The 19,642-nt window shown below is 37.6% G+C and overlaps 1 protein-coding gene across 1 annotated transcript in view; it reads right to left on the reverse strand.

Annotated features, from left to right (window-relative positions):
• Nucleotides 1-2,146: 2,146 nt before the first annotated feature.
• LOC113108642 (dynein heavy chain 7, axonemal-like) overlaps nucleotides 2,147-19,642 on the reverse strand; it is a 63,321-nt gene continuing 45,825 nt past the window's right edge. Inside the window, exons 50-66 of the mRNA XM_026271889.1 lie at nucleotides 19,319-19,509; nucleotides 17,804-17,937; nucleotides 17,259-17,594; nucleotides 15,297-15,423; nucleotides 14,529-14,723; nucleotides 14,318-14,410; nucleotides 13,624-13,800; nucleotides 12,741-12,902; nucleotides 12,413-12,613; nucleotides 12,127-12,288; nucleotides 11,095-11,280; nucleotides 9,333-9,470; nucleotides 8,976-9,206; nucleotides 7,097-7,249; nucleotides 6,171-6,348; nucleotides 4,606-4,709; nucleotides 2,147-2,388 (exon numbers count right to left, since the gene is read on the reverse strand). Of these exons, the coding sequence (XP_026127674.1) occupies nucleotides 2,182-2,388; nucleotides 4,606-4,709; nucleotides 6,171-6,348; nucleotides 7,097-7,249; nucleotides 8,976-9,206; nucleotides 9,333-9,470; nucleotides 11,095-11,280; nucleotides 12,127-12,288; nucleotides 12,413-12,613; nucleotides 12,741-12,902; nucleotides 13,624-13,800; nucleotides 14,318-14,410; nucleotides 14,529-14,723; nucleotides 15,297-15,423; nucleotides 17,259-17,594; nucleotides 17,804-17,937; nucleotides 19,319-19,509 (2,975 nt within the window). The 3' untranslated portion in view covers nucleotides 2,147-2,181. The remainder of the gene's footprint in view (nucleotides 2,389-4,605; nucleotides 4,710-6,170; nucleotides 6,349-7,096; nucleotides 7,250-8,975; nucleotides 9,207-9,332; nucleotides 9,471-11,094; nucleotides 11,281-12,126; nucleotides 12,289-12,412; nucleotides 12,614-12,740; nucleotides 12,903-13,623; nucleotides 13,801-14,317; nucleotides 14,411-14,528; nucleotides 14,724-15,296; nucleotides 15,424-17,258; nucleotides 17,595-17,803; nucleotides 17,938-19,318; nucleotides 19,510-19,642) is intronic.

Genomic DNA, 19,642 nt, shown 5'->3' on the forward strand with positions numbered 1-19,642 from the left:
GTCCATTCATTCGTAACTGCCTTGTTGTGCTTTGTATGTCTAGTTTGTCACACCATCTCAGTGTCAGGCACAGAACTGTGCTAATATGGTGCAACAGAGTCCAACTGGCATCAACTCTGCAAGATTTTTTTTTGTATTATTATTGAGAAGTACTGGTCTGTATTGTGTGCCAGAATCATGAAAAACCACACACTTGAGCTCTTTTCTTTACTGAATTGTGCTTTGCTGTCAACATTGACTACTTATAATATATTTACTGTTCATGGGGAGGGTAACGTCCTCAGTCTTAGACTTTCATTGACTTTTTTATTATTATCTTTTATTTTCTAAGATTGTACTAGTGATTTGGCCAACTCTTGAGTATTGAAGAAATAGTTATGCAACTGTGTGTTGTATAACCTCTGACACGGTGCTGCTAAAAGACCAATCGCATTCTTGAGGTCAGCTGAATTTTGACTGAACAAGTCCAGTATTAAAGCTAATGCTAAAATACTGTGATTTTTAAATGAAGAACAACTGTCTATGCATGTCTGTCCATCAAGGAATACATCAGTTTTCTTTGGGAAGTCTATTTGTTCACTGATAAATAGTAATTATCATGATCTAGACTACTTTGAGTTGATTTTTATATTCAGTGAGGGTTGTAAATTATGATCTTGTTACAGTAGAAGAAGTTCATGAAATAATGATCTTCCCCAAAGGAGATTTGCTACTGAAGACTTTTTTGAAGAAGTAGTTGTCATTTTGAAACACCTTTGTTACTTAATTTTAATTATATGACGTTTGGTATAACTGGATAATTTGTGCAAAATTCAGAATGTTATTTTGTGAGACATTAGCACCTTTTATACACTGACCTTCTAAAAACATGCTTTCTGGGAGAACCATTCCTTTTTTAACCTAAACATTGAGTTAGCCATTATGAAATGTTCTTTTTTTGACAATCTTAAATAATCTGGTTTGTTGGCACCCTCCTATTATTAAAATTAATGCACACATTTCAAATATTGGCCTTATGTGCACTTGTTTGAAACTACAATCAAATCTATAGAACATCTGTTCATCAGTCCCCCACTGATGTGGTTCTTGTAAATGAGTGTGCAACATTTTGAGTGTGCCAAATATAGGCTATATTTCTAAAACTGCGCACAAGCGCTGCCTGTGTCCCGCAGTCGCCTCTACACATTCCACTGCCTGTGTTTGCTGCTTGAATCCTCTACCGTCATGAGTTGGTGGGGCATGTTATGTGATTCATGCTTATCCTGTCACCATGTGACATCCATTTATTTGTTCTCATGGGTGCGTATCATTATTAATTGCATTCATCAAATATACTTGATTGGATGGAAACATGCATGAGGCAAGTGAAAGTGGCTAGTTTTCATTTCTGTTATAAAATGGAGAGATGAGAACACTTACAGTTGATTTCCTCTTTCCCTGAAGAACTTAATTTTCACAGCTTGAATGTAAAGCCAATGAGTTTTAGGGGTCATGTGAGCAAACCTAATCAGTCATCAGAGATTGGTTCTAAATCCTGTCTATGTCTTTGAAATGAAGTTTTCCATTTGTTAAACAGAAAGCGAGCTCTAGAGCTCAAATGAAACACCTCAGTTAAGTGGTGAAAAGAAATTAACTTGTTAATTAATAAAAATGAGGCACAAGTTTTCTTCATGCTTTACAGTGTTTTCCAAAATAGGACCATCCAGATATTTACTTACATTTGAGTACTGTCAGTTGTTTGGGAAGACATTTATTTTTAAACCCTGTTTACACAGCTTGGATGTTAAAGCATTTTTTTCAATACATTTGCCATTCTTGCTGATTATCTGTGTATTTCTTTGTCAGAAGTGGAAAATAAAGTTTGCAAAGCCTACTTTGAGTGTTGATCAGCTTACTAAAAATCTCTCTGAAAACTGTTCTATTCTAAAAATATATATTTGAAATGTATAAGTATGTATAAAATGTCTATTAACTATTCAAAATCAATTAATTCTATATTTTTTATTATAATTCCTATTAATATTTCAACATTTTTAGTATATAGGAATACATTCATGTTTATTAAAAAGTATAATTTTTGTCTCTAGACAGATGGTATTTGATGGTATTTCTAAATCTAAAATATAATTTTGCTACAGATACTTTACTATAAAGTGAAGTGAAAGGATACAAGAAGTGTATCTACGAGTTAAGCTGACACAGTAAGGCCACGCCACGACGGATCCAGTGCTCTGGAGGCACGTCTGAATTCAGGGTCATTGCTATGACGTAGTTGGTGGAGTGTCCAGTGGTGGAAAGGGTTCCACGTCTCTCGCTGGTCTTGTAGACAGGAGAAATGTAACACTGACGCTCAGGAATGTCCTGCTTCTTCATTGGCTTCAGCCAGATCTGCAGATAGACAGTGTGATGTGTAGATGAGAAGCATTTTCTTTGTTCATCCTCCCTCCCTACAATCTGTTTAGGTTACTATACAAATATGTATTTTCAAGTGTAATGGGATATGGTTGGTTGAGTCACTAAAAATATGGTGGTGTATCAATATTCAGTTTTTCCTTGTTGATAATCTAACCTATTTTCCTTGTCTTTGTATCCAAGATAACTCAGAAAGAAACAAAGATTGTCACCAAAAACCTATTCAAAGGCCCAAAACCCCTTTTTCAGAAGCACTTTGTGTACCTCCTCTGAGAAAAACAGGTACATTAAAAAGTTGGTGGATTTAATACTTAAAACTTAAGGATGTGTTTATTTTCGGTGTTTCAGATGAAATGCTTTCAGCTGAAATTAATAATGGCCTTCAAAAGAAATTTGCATTTCAACGTTTTACCGTAAGTAACAAATGCATGTTTAATTAAGTTCAGCTCTTGTCGAAAAAGTTATTTTGGTAACGAGTTGTCCTGAAATGTCTGAATATTAATCGACAATGAATGCATTATTTATTGTGGCAGTGTGCATTGTGCAGAATAAAGAGGGCAGAATTAATAGAAATCTTTGTTTTCTCTTCCTGTTCTGTTAAGAATACTTAACCTATTTGAATCTCGCCTGCTATGATATTCATGTCATGTAACTAGAAATCCACTCATATACTGTATTTGAATACAAAACAACTTTTCTATCATGTAGAGTTTTCTTCTTAAAGGGGGGGTACAATGGTGTTTCGTGTATTCAGAGTTTTTCATGTTGTTAAAGAGATGGATTCTCATGCTAAAACATGGCCAACGTTTTAAAAAAATAATTTAGAAGAATGACTGAGAATTTCTGTGCCAAAAATCTTGCTTCCGGGTTGGTACAAGTTTCAGCTGTTTTTTTTTTATCGTGGATCTAATGACGTAGACGAGAATGGAAGTCCTTATATAAGCATTTCTCCTGGAAAAGTGCGCCCGTGCACACACATTAACCAGAGGAGAGCGAGACCGCGCACATCAGCACTCTTCAAAATCGTCAACGGTGCTGCATAGGATTTGTTTGAGAATGCCTCCAAATAAGCGCATTTTTGGATGTGAGGGAAAGTTTACCATGTTCAGCTTCCCCAAGAACCCAGCGTTACATGAACAGTGGATGCAGTTTGTTTTTCCGGGGCAGCGGAGAGTATCAAGTGCGTTTGTGTGTTCTGGTCATTTGAGTGACGAATGTTTTATAAACAAGGCCCAAGTCGACGCTGGATTTGCAGATCGTTTGCTATTAAAACATGGAGCCGTCCCTGTGATGAAAAACCCCATTCATGTAAGTACAATTGCATCAGATTTCTGTATTATGTTTGAAATCAGCACATAAGTGAATATATGTTAATGGAAACAACAAAAACATCAGTATTATAGCTCCTCTCAAGGCACGCCTCCAGGAGCTCGGCTTTTTCCCGAAAAAAAACCAGAAAGCTGTATTTTTCTTTTATAAATATGATGAAACTAAAGACTTTTTGGATAAATGAAGGATTCAGTACTACTCTATAGGTACTCAAGATTAACATGAGATTATGTGAAACTGTGTATGTTATGTACCCTATAAACTTTCTTCAAGTGACCCAAGAGTTGGTTGAAGTACATGGTGATGAAAAGGAAAGGGGTGTCGGCACAGACCACCTGCTGGGAGTATGCTGCAGAAATTCAGATTCCCCTTAAAATGTATTATGTATGCATTATTATTTGGTACTGAAGAGAGAATAAAGCACTTTTCTAACTGTGTTGTGGCTGCACTGGAATTAAAATCAGCATATTCCTTTTCTCAGTACATTATCAGTTTTTCTTTTTTTTTTTTTTTTTTTAAGTCTGCACATTTGAATTATTTTTTTTTTTTTTTAGCATTTTTGGCCCTTGATTTAACATTTTTGCATGCTGCTGTGAAATTAGAAAATCTTTTCTCTCAAAATTGCTCTCTAGTTTCCATAGTTAATGTTGCAGTTTGCCTTCAGGCAAATACATTTTTTTGAACTGCACTGAAACTTTTGAATTGCAAGTATTTGCAAGTTTCATTTTTCTACCGAATGCTCATTCCAAAGGAATGACTTTCTTGTGACTTAAATCTCTGTGTGTAATATGTACCCACATCAGGGGCAATGCATGATGTCATCAGCCTCATTTGACTGAGATTATACATTTTACAGCTTCTCACCACAGGCATGGTGTCATGCAGGATTTTGGGGAAAGACTCTGCCAAGCGTTTTGTTCTCCGATCCCATCGGGCACCATCCAAGAATAGGCCACGGATGTAAACACCTGAGCAAAAATAAAGTAAGAACTGAGATACTGCATTAACCATTATTATTAGAGTGTCACATAAGTAAACAATGTATGCTGTTCTGTGTCAGCAGCACCATACACAGATACGCTGTTTACACTTTTATCTGAACATAAATAATGTATGCAACATATGTAGATGGATATGTTGTTTATGTTCAGATCAAAGTGTATTACATATGGGATACTCTCCAAAATGGAGTTATAGGGTGACGCAGAGATGAACTGTTTATTACTGAACTGAAAATAAAGTAATTATTTTAGTTTTCTTTGTGCACAAAAAGTATTCTCGTATCTTTGTAAAATTACAGTCGAACACCTGATGTCACATGGACTACTTTAAAGATCTCCTTGCTACGTTTCTGAGTATTGATTTTGTAAGGATCCTTGCTGTCTATGGGAGGGTCAGAGAGCTCTTGGAATGCATCAAAATGATCCGAATTTATGTTCCAAAGATGAACGAAGGTCTTACAGGTTTGGAACAACATGAGGGTGAGTAATTAATGACAGAATTTTCATTTTTGGGTGAACTATGCCTTTAACAAGCCAAAAACAGACACAGTTTAAGAAGTGAGCATGAGACCTTTTTTCATAGTCTATAAAAATTGACTGCCGAAATCAAAATTTAAAGAGAATGTAAATAACTTTGCAAAGCAAACTTTTGAATCACAATTCCCAACATCCCTATTATGCAAGACTACAGGACACCGTAAACCAATATCATGAAACCCGTTACCTTAAATTAATTTAAATTCAGAAGCAGCTGATTTTACTTAGACTGATTATTGACCGTGTTCACACTTGAGTCACATTCATCCATCTTCAGCAATGGGTATAATTAAAACATACTGCTTTAGGTCAAACAGTATGTTGTGGTGACTAATGTGATGTCCCTTCACAAGGACACAGGCTTAAATGGATGTCACTGGTTAAAGTTTAGCTGGGAGCGTAGTTTGATTGGCTTCTAAGCTCAAATATTTAAGACATGAGCTGCAAAAAAATTACTTAAAATATCATTTTTGCATTAAAAATGTAAGGGTAGAAAATCCTCAAAATAATATTTGAATAATGGAGTACTTTACACCCCTGCACACAAACTAAAGACCCATCCCATTTTATACACTGCCTGAACTATAAAAAATAAAGTAGACACAACAAAGTATCTGTTAAAGTCAAAGGCAGTCATAAACAGCCTCATGCAGTGTGTGATGGCCTCAGAGAGATGGGTTTCCTCTGGAGAGATGCTCATCATGTACTGATGAAAGAGCAGCAGGGGTCTGATGCCAGAGCACTGTAATGTTGACTCTGATTGATGGCACTCAGCCGCGGCGAGGGGTTAATGAAACTGTGTCTCTCTTCCCTTTTGTCACTTGTTACCCATTTCCCTCTCATATATTTTACATTTCATGCTTGTCAATACTCCCTCTTTGTCTTTCTCACCATCCTCTGGGGGTTTTTTGTGTTCCTTGTCCTCCATGACTTCAAAGTCGAAGCTGAGCAGGTCAATGGGGATGGTGAATTTTCGGGCGTAGTTCTGCTGGCTTCCAGTGAGGAAGGCCTGAGTGAAAAAGAACCCGGACATCCAGAACACTGCAGGCGTGCCATCCACATACCAACCCTGTGTGGATGACACAGATGATTCTGATATTAAATATACTCAACATAAGCAGGCACAACTAATTCTAGAGGCATAACTTGAAGGCCAAAAAGAAGCCATGGAATGTAACCGGCTCAAAGTTTAATTTCTTTCTTTTATTGAAAGAAAGGGCACTTGTATAATACATTTACAGTTCAGTCCTTTGCAGAAGCAGTGTTGTAATCTGAGCTCACTGAATGAGACAGTACGTCAGCTGCATTTCATGTGATTTTCCTGAGGCTCACAATGCACACTAGACTGGTTTCTGCTTCAACTGCTTTATGTATGAATGTGCATTTTAGTCTCCCAACAACTCACTGGAAAACAATCGATTTGAAGTAAAGACTTTGAATTAATCACTATCAATTATTATGATGTATTGTGCTACATTATTATTACAAGACTGTGTTTGTGGAATCCAAAAATGCATTTATATAGCATTTGTATTCATATGGCAGTTACTTGAAATATACGTAAATCATGTTTATTATGTAAATTTCCTTACTATAGCTCTTGGTAAATTTAATGTATCCTTGTTTAATAAAAGTATTATATGATTATTATTTATTTTTTATAAAAAACAGACACAAAACTGCATATTACATGACTGTAGCCTTTAAAACTCAAAGGATGTTTGATTAAGTGATTACTGTGACAACGTGTGTAGGGCACAAATTATGGTGGAATGAAAAGTATTATACTATACATGCTTTATGAGTACAGTGTTTACCTGTAAAAACTGGAGTCTTTCAAGAAAATCATTGATGTAGCTTCCCAGCGGTTTAAGGCTGGGATACGACTTCTTCATCCACATGGCAGGGATGCGACCCTTTAGAATGCTGCTTACAACTTCCTCAAGTTCAGCAGACATGACAACCAGACCCTATGCCAAGACACACACAAGCATTCATTCATTGGTTTTGTGTCCTTTTACCTTGATTTTTTTTTTTTTTTTTTTTTTTTTTTGAATAACAGCATTACTCAAAATCAACTTGGTTCAAAGAAAGCTAAGCACATTTGTGAGAACATGAGACCTGTGTACATTCCTCATAGCAATCTATATTGTATATTGTATATCAATATTACAGTATACTGCCATTTTCTCTTCTAGGGAAAAGGGATGTTGTCCTTTTCTTTATTTCTTTCTAAGTGCTGGTTTCAAAGGTTTTCATTTGATGTGGTATAGAGATATATGATCATCAATGATAATGAAAGGGTAAAGGAGAGAGGTTCCTCAGAGCCGAAATCACGCTGTAGTCAGGAAAGATAAAGGGATTATAATGAAAGGCAGGGTTGTGATCAGATCTCAGCATATGCATCCATCTCACCGTGCGGGGCGGTAATGCTAACTGGGATCAGAGCTGTCAGTCAAACTAAAGGACAAGGAGGCTTAGCTGGAGTGCACAGCATTAGGACATGCCCTGGGGCACAATGAATTTTCCTTGTATCTTTCAGCAGGGAGTGAATGTTCAAAAACTTTTCTTAGTTTGCATTGCTTCTACGTACTGTATATAAAGGTTTGTGTGGAAATAGTAGCATGATTAAAAAATTGTGCTAGCTTAAAGCGATGGATTAATGCAAACAAAACCATCATGCCTTTTAGAATAAAATGCAACTTTCCCAAAGAAAAAAATGCGATGCTATCGTATACTCCTGAAAGCTAACTGAATGTGACTAACTGGAAAAATCAGATTTCAATTTGTGCTCAGACCAGAAAGAACCAAGACCCGGAAACATGATCGATAGAAGTGTTGAACCTTCACAGTTCCTGACCTTGATGGCTGACCTGTTATTTTTTTTTTTGAATAACAGCATTACTCAAAATCAACTTGGTTCAAAGAAAGCTAAGCACATTTGTGAGAACATGAGACCTGTGTACATTCCTCATAGCAATCTATATTGTATATTGTATATCAATATTACAGTATACTGCCATTTTCTCTTCTAGGGAAAAGGGATGTTGTCCTTTTCTTTATTTCTTTCTAAGTGCTGGTTTCAAAGGTTTTCATTTGATGTGGTATAGAGATATATGATCATCAATGATAATGAAAGGGTAAAGGAGAGAGGTTCCTCAGAGCCGAAATCACGCTGTAGTCAGGAAAGATAAAGGGATTATAATGAAAGGCAGGGTTGTGATCAGATCTCAGCATATGCATCCATCTCACCGTGCGGGGCGGTAATGCTAACTGGGATCAGAGCTGTCAGTCAAACTAAAGGACAAGGAGGCTCAGCTGGAGTGCACAGCATTAGGACATGCCCTGGGGCACAATGAATTTTCCTTGTATCTTTCAGCAGGGAGTGAATGTTCAAAAACTTTTCTTAGTTTGCATTGCTTCTACGTACTGTATATAAAGGTTTGTGTGGAAATAGTAGCATGATTAAAAAATTGTGCTAGCTTAAAGCGATGGATTAATGCAAACAAAACCATCATGCCTTTTAGAATAAAATGCAACTTTCCAAAGAAAAAAATGCGATGCTATCGTATACTCCTGAAAGCTAACTGAATGTGACTAACTGGAAAAATCAGATTTCAATTTGTGCTCAGACCAGAAAGAACCAAGACCCGGAAACATGATCGATAGAAGTGTTGAACCTTCACAGTTCCTGACCTTGATGGCTTTCTGGATGTTTACACACGAATCCCGGATAGTCTGGAGGAGTTTGTTGAATCGTCCCATCTCCTGCACCAGCACAGTGTTCATGCTTTGGTTGTAGCTGGTGGGGTACTTGCGCAAGGCAGCATCTGTATCGAAATCTTGAGGAAGTTTATTGAGAACGTCTGCAGCCACCTCGAACACCATGTCATCTGAAGATGCAGCACTGCCACCTGAAGAACGGGACTGTGAGGAAGAAATGGGGCAAAAAATTACTCAGACCATTACAAACATCAATAGGTCATTATTTTACTTCGAGGGTTACTTTTAAACTAGCTACTTTGCATCAATAATCCTAATGTGTTTATGCACCTGAGTAAGAAGAATGCTGTCAAACAGCAGCTGTGTTTCCACTTGGTCCTTAGTAATATCAGCATTGGCATTCATGCCAAAGATTTCAGGTGAGGGATTTAGAGGTAGTGTCTTGGTGTACTCAATGTAGCTGTTATACTGAAAAAAAACAAAAAACAATCAGCTTCTTATTGCAATACTAAATCCAGGATGGCGATGCTAAATAATGGCATGCACTTAAAACAGGCTACCCTTGAGATTGCTGACATTTATAATAATGGCTATGCAAATGACATTCATGAATAAAAGATTTTGAGAGAAAATGCCAAATAAAATTGGGCATAGATTATACATGTGCTCGCAAATAAATCAGACATCACCACTGGCAGCAACCCGCTGTGTTTAGTTATTGAACTTATTGCTCATAATTCCTTTTCAGAACTTTTATAAAGAGGCAGACCAATGTTTTTTTGTTTAGCAAAGTCAATTATATCTGTAGGCATTTTAAACACAGCCGTATAATGTGGGAGGAATTTTGACCAAACTGACAAAAACCTTGACTGAGCCTGTACAAAGAGCAGAATTGTTGTTTTCTTTTATAATTGCTTCCTCTTAGGCTTTGTTTTGAATGAGAAACCTCGGCTTGCAGAGGTGCATATGGTCTTCTTTTGAAGGAAATACGATGAAGGAAGGAAAATTAGGCCTTAGTTCAGTTTGATTTCTGGAGTTATGTCTGTAGAGAATCTCTTTGAATTTTATATGACAGAAATATTGAGCTACTGTAGCTTTAATGTCAGCTGTGGAAATTTTGTCTGACATAACCCCTCTAGAACTGGACAAGCTTTTTGAGCTATAAAACGTGTTCTTTAAAGGATTGATAACTTAATCAACTCTGCTGTATCCATCTGCTGATTCTAAAGAAAAAAAGAAAAAAAAAGAAAAATCTGCTCAATCCACTGAAAAGTATATTGATATTCTTTCATTTTCTTGTCTTTTGTGTCATTTTTATTATATACTATATTTATTTTATAATTTTTTACTTAAGAAAGAACTAATTTTTGACTTGATGCAACTGTTTTTAACATTGATAATTATAAGAAATATTTATTCAGCACCAAACTAGCATATTAGAATAATTTCTGATATATCATGTGACACTGAAGACTGAAATAATGGCTGTTAAAAATTCAGCTTTGAATTTTTGAAATATATCGAAGTAAAAAAAAGTGAAAGTGAAAGTGACGTGACATTCAGCCAAGTATGGTGACCCATACTCAGAATTTGTGCTCTGCATTCAACCCATCCGAAGTGCACACACACAGAGCAGTGAACACACACACACACACTGTGAACACACACTCGGAGCAGTGAGCAGCCATTTATGCTGCGGCGCCCGGGGAGCAGTTGGGGGTTCAATGCCTTGCTCAAGGGCACCTAAGTCTTGGTATTGAAGGTGGAGAGAGAACTGTACATGCACTCCCCACACCCACAATTCCTGCCGGCCCGGGACTCGAACTCACTACCTTTCGATTGGGAGTCCAACCCTCTAACCATTAGACCACGACTTCCCACAAAATTAAGTAAAAACATATCAAAACAGTTATTTTAATTTGTAATCATGTTTCACAGTATTTCTATTTTTATTGTATTTCTGATCAAACAAATGAAACCTTGATAAGCTTAAGAAACCTCTTTTGAAATTTTTTAAAAACTTTCCAACCTCAAACTTTTGAATGGACAAATAATATGACAGACTGAATATGCTGTACATAGTGTGTCTTACATCTCCTTCTGGTGGTGAGTAATACAGGCCACTAGGGTCAAACTTATAATCAGTGTTGTCAATGATCTCAGGGGTGTAGAAGATAGAAAGGATTGTGCGCAGGGTTCTGCGATCCCAATCGTCTGTGACACGACCCCCGTAGTTACACTCTCCTGTCATGTAGCGAAGAGCATCAAAAGGAATCTCCTAATAAGAACAAACAAACCAAATGAAATTACCATATAGCCAAAACTAAACTTAATCATATGAACTATAAATAGCAAGGTGGATAAAAACTGTCTTGAAATGGTCAGTCTAAGTAATCAGAACCACTTAAAGGGAACAGATAACAAATCCACTTCCATGACAAAGCATTTTTGCAACTCTGAGGTGAAGCTAATTTATCTTGAAAAAAAGAGAAGTTTGATTCCTCATGATTATGACTCACCTTTCTTATCATGAGTGCTATCTATTTTCGTTTTGAATAGTGTGGCTACATCATTTTGACCAGGTGAGGACTCTGCCCCAACCTTTTCACCCTATTGTTTATATTACTTAAAAAAAAAAGACAAGAAAACCCAGCGACAACCTTTTCATGTGTCTTAAAAGCATGGCTGCTAAACAAAGGCTCTTTTTTATTAAGTGGAGGTGTATGTCAGGCAGGTGGGTTTGATATAAAGATCTTCAGGTGGGATATGAAAAAATGGACAGAGGAGTGGCAGGATTGTGACATTTGCTGTTGAAATTTCCCTTACTAATGCAGTGGGTGGCACTCGGTAACACAGGAGAAATGTCAGAGCATTCAGGGAGGCTCTTGATCAGTTTGTGCAGTCTGCTTGTTTTGAAAGGAGGAAGGGAAATATGGGGAGCGCTTCTCTGAAGTTGGGAAAATGTCAAGAATGCTCTTTTTTTAGGGGAGGCTTAAAGGGGCGTGCTGGAAAGCATGAAAAGCAAGAGTGTGACGTGAAGTGTGTGCGCGTGTTTCAAGAACAGTAAAAGGAAATTTGTTTGTGTGTGAACACAAAGACGATACAGGAACACGTGTGATCTGACCTCATACTGGTCCAAGAACATTTGAAGCTGCTGGACTGAGATCCGCAGGTCTGTCTCGTTGAACTCATAAGGGATGTTCCAGCCTAGAGGACCAAACTTTCTCCTCTCCTGGGTCAAGGCGTGGAAGAAGCACAGGCTGAACAGCAGCTTCTTGAAGACAGCCTGAAAACACACAAACAGATGTTACTTTTCTTACACATAACAGACTTCAAAAATAAACATTAAGACCATCAAAGGATACGCATCATACTGAGAGCACTTTAAAGCCACTCTGTGAAGGACCTACCGGCTTTGAGCTACTGTCAAAGAACTCAGGGTCCGATATGGGGTCCATGTAGAAAGAACGGACGATGTTGGAGCGCAGCCCCTTGGGAGCCTCATTGGTCATTTTGACTCCGTTTTGCAGTACAGCCACAGGAAAGTTGGGAGAGGGGTAACTGGTCAGCCACAAGCGGAAATCTGGGTGAGTGGTATCTGGATTCAGCTCCTGCAGAAATTTAAAGTGCTGCTTCATTTCCATTGGTGGACCTTGTTTTATGTAGTAGACATGCACACATTGACTATGAACAGTTACCATCCCATCATATTTGGATCATCTCATTTTTATGTACTACCTCACAAACACGCTCAAGGGTGGACATCCAAGAGGTGGCCAGGTGGCAATTCTGTAAAACCACCCAGGTTCCCTCCTTGACGCCAGTCTCAATCATGCTCATGGCGATGGGGCCCTGACCTTGTCCCAGAGACAGGGAGGTCAGTCTGTTGCCCGAGAAACCCTGAACAACAAGGCAGACATGGTGTGTTAACAGTAGAAAAGCATAACCCTTCACACAAGACATCACACATAACAAACCAAAACCCTTAAAGATGTGGTTGATTGTGATTTCACTTTTTTGACTTAAGTTAGTAACAATGAACGCATCTTCATTGCATAGCTGCGTACAATTGCTTGTGTCAGTTGCAAATATTAAACGTAAAAAAATATCTTAAAATAAAAAAAAAATCTTAGTGAAAACTACTGGCAACGAACTGGTTCTTGAATTCTAAGATTATAATCTTTAGACACCACACACTATCCACATTCTTCTGCCAACTGCAAACAGCAACGTTACAAAAATTATACAACACAATCATGTATTCAGCTGTATTAAAGCTTTGATCAGAATAAAACCATACATTAGAAGCTGTATAGGGGTGTTATGTTTCTTGACTTCACTAGACTGTTCAGCGAATCACAACACACTGGGACAGCTAACCAATCTGAGCCCATTGCATATTTCTGAGGGAGGGGCTTCATAAAACCAGAAGATCTTCAGAGTATTCATAGGAAGAAGGACAGAGTGGTGTAGAATAAAGAGAAATTATGTGAAAAATAATGTTGTTGTTTTTTTTGCCTAGAAAATAGCAGTCAACCACTCCTTTAAAAAATTACTGATGCAAAAAAATGAACCAAACCCCAAAAATCTACAGAGATTTAATGTCCTTAATTGTCCATACCTGTTCCTCACCAAACTTGAGCAGTGCTGCCATGGGATCTGATCCCGGAGACAGGATAAAGATGAGTGGAGCGCAGCAGTGACTGTCAGCAAAAGCTGTGGCCAAATTAAAGGGTGGCACCTCAATAAACTGCTGCCCCAAGTTTTCTGACACAAACTCTTGAACCATGGGAACAATCTGGGAAGGGTAGAGAAGTCCAAAAGTGAATTCTTAGTGAATACTAAACAATATTCATACACAAATTCTTACATTCGTACTACACTGTAATACAACATTAAAAAAGAAATATTGTGACATATTATTGCAATTTAAGATGACTGTTTTCTGTGATGGCCAAGCTGAAACGTTAGCAGCCTTTGCGCTAGTCTTCAGTGTCACATGATCCTTCAGAAATCATTTTAATATGCTTATTTCTTGCTTAAGAAACAGCTCTTATTGTGCTGTTCAGAAAGCTCAAAAGAACAGCATTTATTTGAAACAGAAATATTTTGTAACATAATGACTTTACATTCATGTGTGATCAACCTAATGCATCCTTGCTGAATAAAAGCATTAATTTCCTTCAAAAAAATGGTTGCGTATAAGTCTTTCTGATATAATTAGTTAATAATTCAATTTTAGACAGAATTCCAGATGAATGTATTTCCTTATCCAATCCAAGGTGTAATAGTAAACTCAATAGAAATATGCTTACCTTGTCTGGCCGTAAGCATCTTATAACCAGCATCCTCTGGAACTGTCCTAGTTTCTCTTGCCACTCTGAAGGGAAAGCAGTGTGGTGGGGGTCCTGCAGAACACACATATAGACCATAAAATGAAAAATCTGGTGTTCCTTTCATACTTTCCCTGTCCATTTCACACCGCTGAGCAGGAAAGAAATAGTGTGTGCTTAATCTCAATGGCACCTTGCTATCGTAAACCTCTTTCCAGCCCTCCCGGAGTCGAGCCAGGTCTTTCCGCAGGCCTTTAAAGCGCTCCATCTCATCCAATCGACAGATCTCATCCCAAGATGTCTTAGGCAGCCAGGTGCAGGGGTTCGAATGAGGGTTATCCAGACCCACACCGCCTGTCAGGAGAAAACGCCATTCCTTCTCATCCACCTGAAAGAGAAATGGACAGAAGGTGCTAAAATTGTCCATGCATGATGTCATTCAGTTATATCTGCAATGAAAATTCGCCTTCACTTAGTTTTGATACTGTTTTTTTTAGCAGTTGTGCTGGATTAAATATCCAACTCAAAAGAAGAGAGTAACAGTGAATGCGTCTTAAAGTCGCCACCACAAAAGCCACAGTCTATGAAAATAAATCCCCCCACACTACTTGATTCAGGAGCTGACAAAACTACTGACAGCACAATAAATGGATGATAGACACTTGCAACTTGTGTAACAGCTCAGGCATGGAGAGCCAGTGTGAAGAACACATTATAAATCACTTAAACTTCGATTAAACCGGTTAAACTCGTGTTTATGTGGATGAATGGTGCAAGATCATTTAAAATAGGGATGAAATAAACATTGTCAGACTGATGCATGCAAGTCATTAACCTTAAGAGGCCTTGTGTGAGAGTAACCTCTTCATTTTTACTATTATTTATCAGATGAAGTACTGTGTTGCCTTAGCTTATTGATTCTATAAATCACAGCTGTGTGCGAGCGGAGGCAGTTACTCACAAGCTTGTTGTGTTTGAGTAGGTTGACATTGAGGCAGAAGGAGAAGAGCAGTTTGTCCTTCTCAAACAGAGAGCGACATACGTTGACATAAAGCGAGTATGTGAAATGGTCCTTCAGAATCTGGAGTCTAAATACACAGAGAAAGCAAGGCGATTAGGAAATCAGTTCATTGAGAAGCATTTTGAATGCATCAAAAGAAGTCAAAGAAAACTCTGTTTGAGTGACCTGATGTACACTGAACCTGCAATACACAATCTTTTACGACGACTACTAGTCATTTAAATATGTTTGCAATAAAAGCTTTCCTATTGTTTTCTATCATCAATGGAATACATCAGTATCCTTATAGATTTTACATTTTATGATCATCATATTGGTGTCTATTGACTAGATGAGTGCTTCTAATTTCTATTTTTTTACTTTTTAAGGCCTCCTATTTAAGTTGATATGTATCTCTGGTACTTCTGCTGTAATAAAAATAAATAAACACAAAAAATATGTTGTCAGTTTCTGTTTTTGCAGTTTAATTAAGATAGTTTATTTAGATACCGGGGATACATTTTTATAATTAATATGATTTTTTTTCCGGTTAGGGTGAGCTCTACATAGGGTAAAAACTGTGAAAAAACTAATCCTTATTCAATAAATCACAAGAAAATGGAAACGTTATGGGTCCTTTGAATATTCTATGGACAGTGTGGTATAATGGAGTCAAAAAGGTGGAGAAGCACTTCCCCAGTGGTCCCGGCCACCATGCTGAGAATCACTTAACTAGATTTTCTGTAAATAACACTTTAAATAAACACATTTATTTAATACTTTAACACATTAAAGTTTAAAATGAACACCTGCTGCTACTGTAGCAGAATTTTAAAAGGCACCCTCTTAAGTTTTAGAGATCTGGTTTTGGTGTCTCTGTCCTCTAGAGAATTGCCACTGTGTTCTTTTAACCAGAGGATTCTGCCCTGGGCTGAAGTGTCATAGTATTCCCAGAGCTCTCAGTTATCAAACTCACATCACAAGGCCATACTGCCCTAGTAAGACAGTGCTGACGGTAAATAGTCATACAGGGAAATGATGTCTTCACATTCTTTTGTAAAAAAGCCTTCCCATGCTAGATATCCAGTGTACCTCAGAACCCATGTCAGAGATAGTCTCTCTGGAAAATGTAATGCCTTTAAATGGATAGTTCACTCAAAAGTGAATGTTCTGTCATCATTTGTTTCGTCTCAGCCTCAGGATCGTTGGCTAAACGTCTGATGCATTTGGGACACAAAAGTGGAAACACTTCAGAAGTGCTGAAGTCCTCAAATTGGTTGAATTCTACAGGATTTCCAGGAGACATGTGTTCTTTAACGTTCTGTATGGGAACAAAACCCCCTCACGAAAGAAGAAAGCCTAGTGTTTACCACTGTGACAACGAGCGCTTATCAGGATCAACTAAACACTGGAGTTCCAAAAGTATGTGAAATATTTAAAGTTTGCGGCACAGAATCTTTCAAATGCGTCCAAGAGTTTTACACACCGATCTGTTATTGTGGTGACATTTCCACGGCCCGAAATGTGATGTTGAACGAAACAAACTGTGATTGGTTGTTTGACGCGAGACTATCATATGCTTAGCATCTTGTCATTCCAAAATCTGTACGACCTTGTTTCTTCTGTGGAACACAAGATAGTTTGAAGACTGTTTCAGCTGTTTTCGGCCATATAATGAAAGTCAGCAGGGTACAAAACATCATTAGACCCCCAATGACTTTCAATGTATGGACAAAAAACTAAACAAAACAAAAAATGCATTCTGTGTTTCACAAAAGAAAGAAGGTCGCAGAAGTTTGGAACCACATTAGAATGTGGAAATTATGATAGACCTTTACTCTGAGTGAACTATTCATTAAAACATGAAATGTCCAATTACATAACAGACACAATTTAAATATATTATCTGTAGTGACAGAGTACCTTTGTTCGAGATTATCATTTTTGGGGGAATTATCAATGGACAGGATGAAGAGGTTGATGAACCATGTTAGAGAGTACTGATACATGGGCTCGATGTTGGCCAGGTCAGCGATGGAGAAAAACAAAATAGCAGAGTGGACAGCAATGGGGGTGTAGCCCAAGCGTGTCTGATCAATCTTCAGCTCAGTAACCTCGGCAATGGCCTGTTTCTCAGAGATCTCGTTGGCCAGAACCTTAGAAGATGAGAGGATCTGAACGGCAGTCTCGTCTTCTAAAATGTTCCCCTCTGAAGCAGAGAGCACTTCTAAGATTTTATCCTCTATTTCTTTCAGCTGTCTACAAAGAGAAGAGAGAGAAAGTACATGGTTAAACACACACAAATGTACTATAGCCGTTTTTTACATGACTGAACTGCATGCTGCTCTTTGCCCTCACTTCATAAGGAGATCATTATTTACCCAACTTGTCTTGCTTTTATAGACAATATTTTAAGTTAAGAACCCACAGGACTAAAGGGTCAGGTTAATTATGTTTCTGGGTGGTACCTCTTGTTCTCAGCCCCCTGTACGATGAGGGCTTGTTTCTCCTCTTCAAGGTCAGGTCTCTCTCTGGCCACCACAATGCCCAGCAGCTGGTCTTGCATCCCCTCTGGGGTGATCATGAAGTTCAACAGGGTCACCTGAACAGAAAAAAAAAAAATACACTGAGAGTGCTTGAGGCAGCTGTTCTTAGGATCCTATTTTTCATGAGAACAGACCCCTGCGTTTGTTATATGCAAGAGAATCATAAGGCTTTTTTTCATAAAGCTTTGTGGATATGCCATAACCAACCACAGAACTAACAAAAATGATCCCCTCCAAGATTTTGTGACTGCTTGCTAATATCAGGCTTAATATTTCTCAGATTACTGGCTAAGACACGCGAGTCTGCGGTGCAACACATTTTGTGGTATGAAGAATGGTATTCCTTATCTTCCACAACAGTATCATTTGTTTTATCCTGTTGTGAGCACTACATGCTCGTCCTAAAAGGGAAATGATATCTCAGGCTCTAGTCTAGTTTAGGTAGTTGTGAAAGAAACAGCTACAGAATCCAGGTATTCCAATTGGTTTTTTTCAAGCATCCAGACCAGCCTGACACAGTAGCATTGATAATGTGTTCAGGGCATGACTATTTGTCAGATTAAGGGAATGTTCAGGAAACCTCTTTGTAATTGCTTTTGGTGACCCTAATGGAAAAGAACTCCCACACTTCCCCTTTAATTTTAGCTACTGTTCATGTAGACTGTCTGTAACACTTTATGACAAGGTTCAGCTGTAAAACTTGTTTTCTATGTGTATGTTTATGAATTTATGATAGAACAGGTAGACTATGTTCTATTCACATAGCTAGATGCTTTTTTGTGTCATTAAAAAAAAACTCCATAATTAAATCTAATTAATAGCAGATTTTAAGTAAAAGATTGATTAACTATTAGCTCCTTTGAAAGACACTATCAGCTCTTTTAAAGAGAGAAAGAGTCACAGAATTTGACAGAATTCACAACAATTAAGAATTCAATACTAGCAGCATATTAAAACGATTTCTGAAGAATCATGTGAAATTGAAGACAGAAGGTAATGGCTGCTGGAAATTCCACTTTGCCATCAAAGGAATAAATTACATTAAAAAAAAAAAAATTTTTAAATAGGTGTTATTTTAAATTGTAAGAATATTTCACAATATTACATTGTACAATTTTTACTGTTTTATTTTGTAAAATATATGCAGCCTTGTTGAGCTTAAGAGACTTATTTCAAAAGAATTAAGAAATTCTATCAACCACAAACTTTTGAATGGTAGCGTACATTCTGTTTCATTGTAGCAATCTGGGACTATTCATCCAGCCCATATATACCTGTCAGAAAGCGTGTGCTTAGGAGTGTTCGATTAATTGCATGTTTGATACACTATGACTAACATCATGTTTTTAATTTAATGATACATTTTATATGACCTTGTTTAGAAGCAGACAAATGTTTGAGTGTATCCGTGTGTGACTCAGACTCAAGGAGACTCACCTTAACTGAGATCTCAGGTAAATAATGTGGATTTCGTAGTTTGGTTGTTATGTAAAACCGGAAATCTGGAGCATATTCAATAGTGGAATCGCCCAGCCGGATACAGACACTGCCACCCTGTTTAAACGTCTGTTTCAGCAGCAGGGGCTCAAGTATGGGGTCCAGTTCTTCCCCAACATTTTCCAGCAATACTACAATACACAAGAGATGAATGATTACAGTTAAACCAAACTGAAAATTACAATAAAACAAAACAAAACAAAAAACAGGGATCTGCAGAAGCATTTATTTGACCTACTCACAAATAAAAACAGTCATGTAGTA

This window comes from Carassius auratus, chromosome 9 (genome assembly GCF_003368295.1).
Source record: "Carassius auratus strain Wakin chromosome 9, ASM336829v1, whole genome shotgun sequence".
Classification (NCBI taxonomy): Eukaryota; Metazoa; Chordata; class Actinopteri; order Cypriniformes; family Cyprinidae; genus Carassius; species Carassius auratus.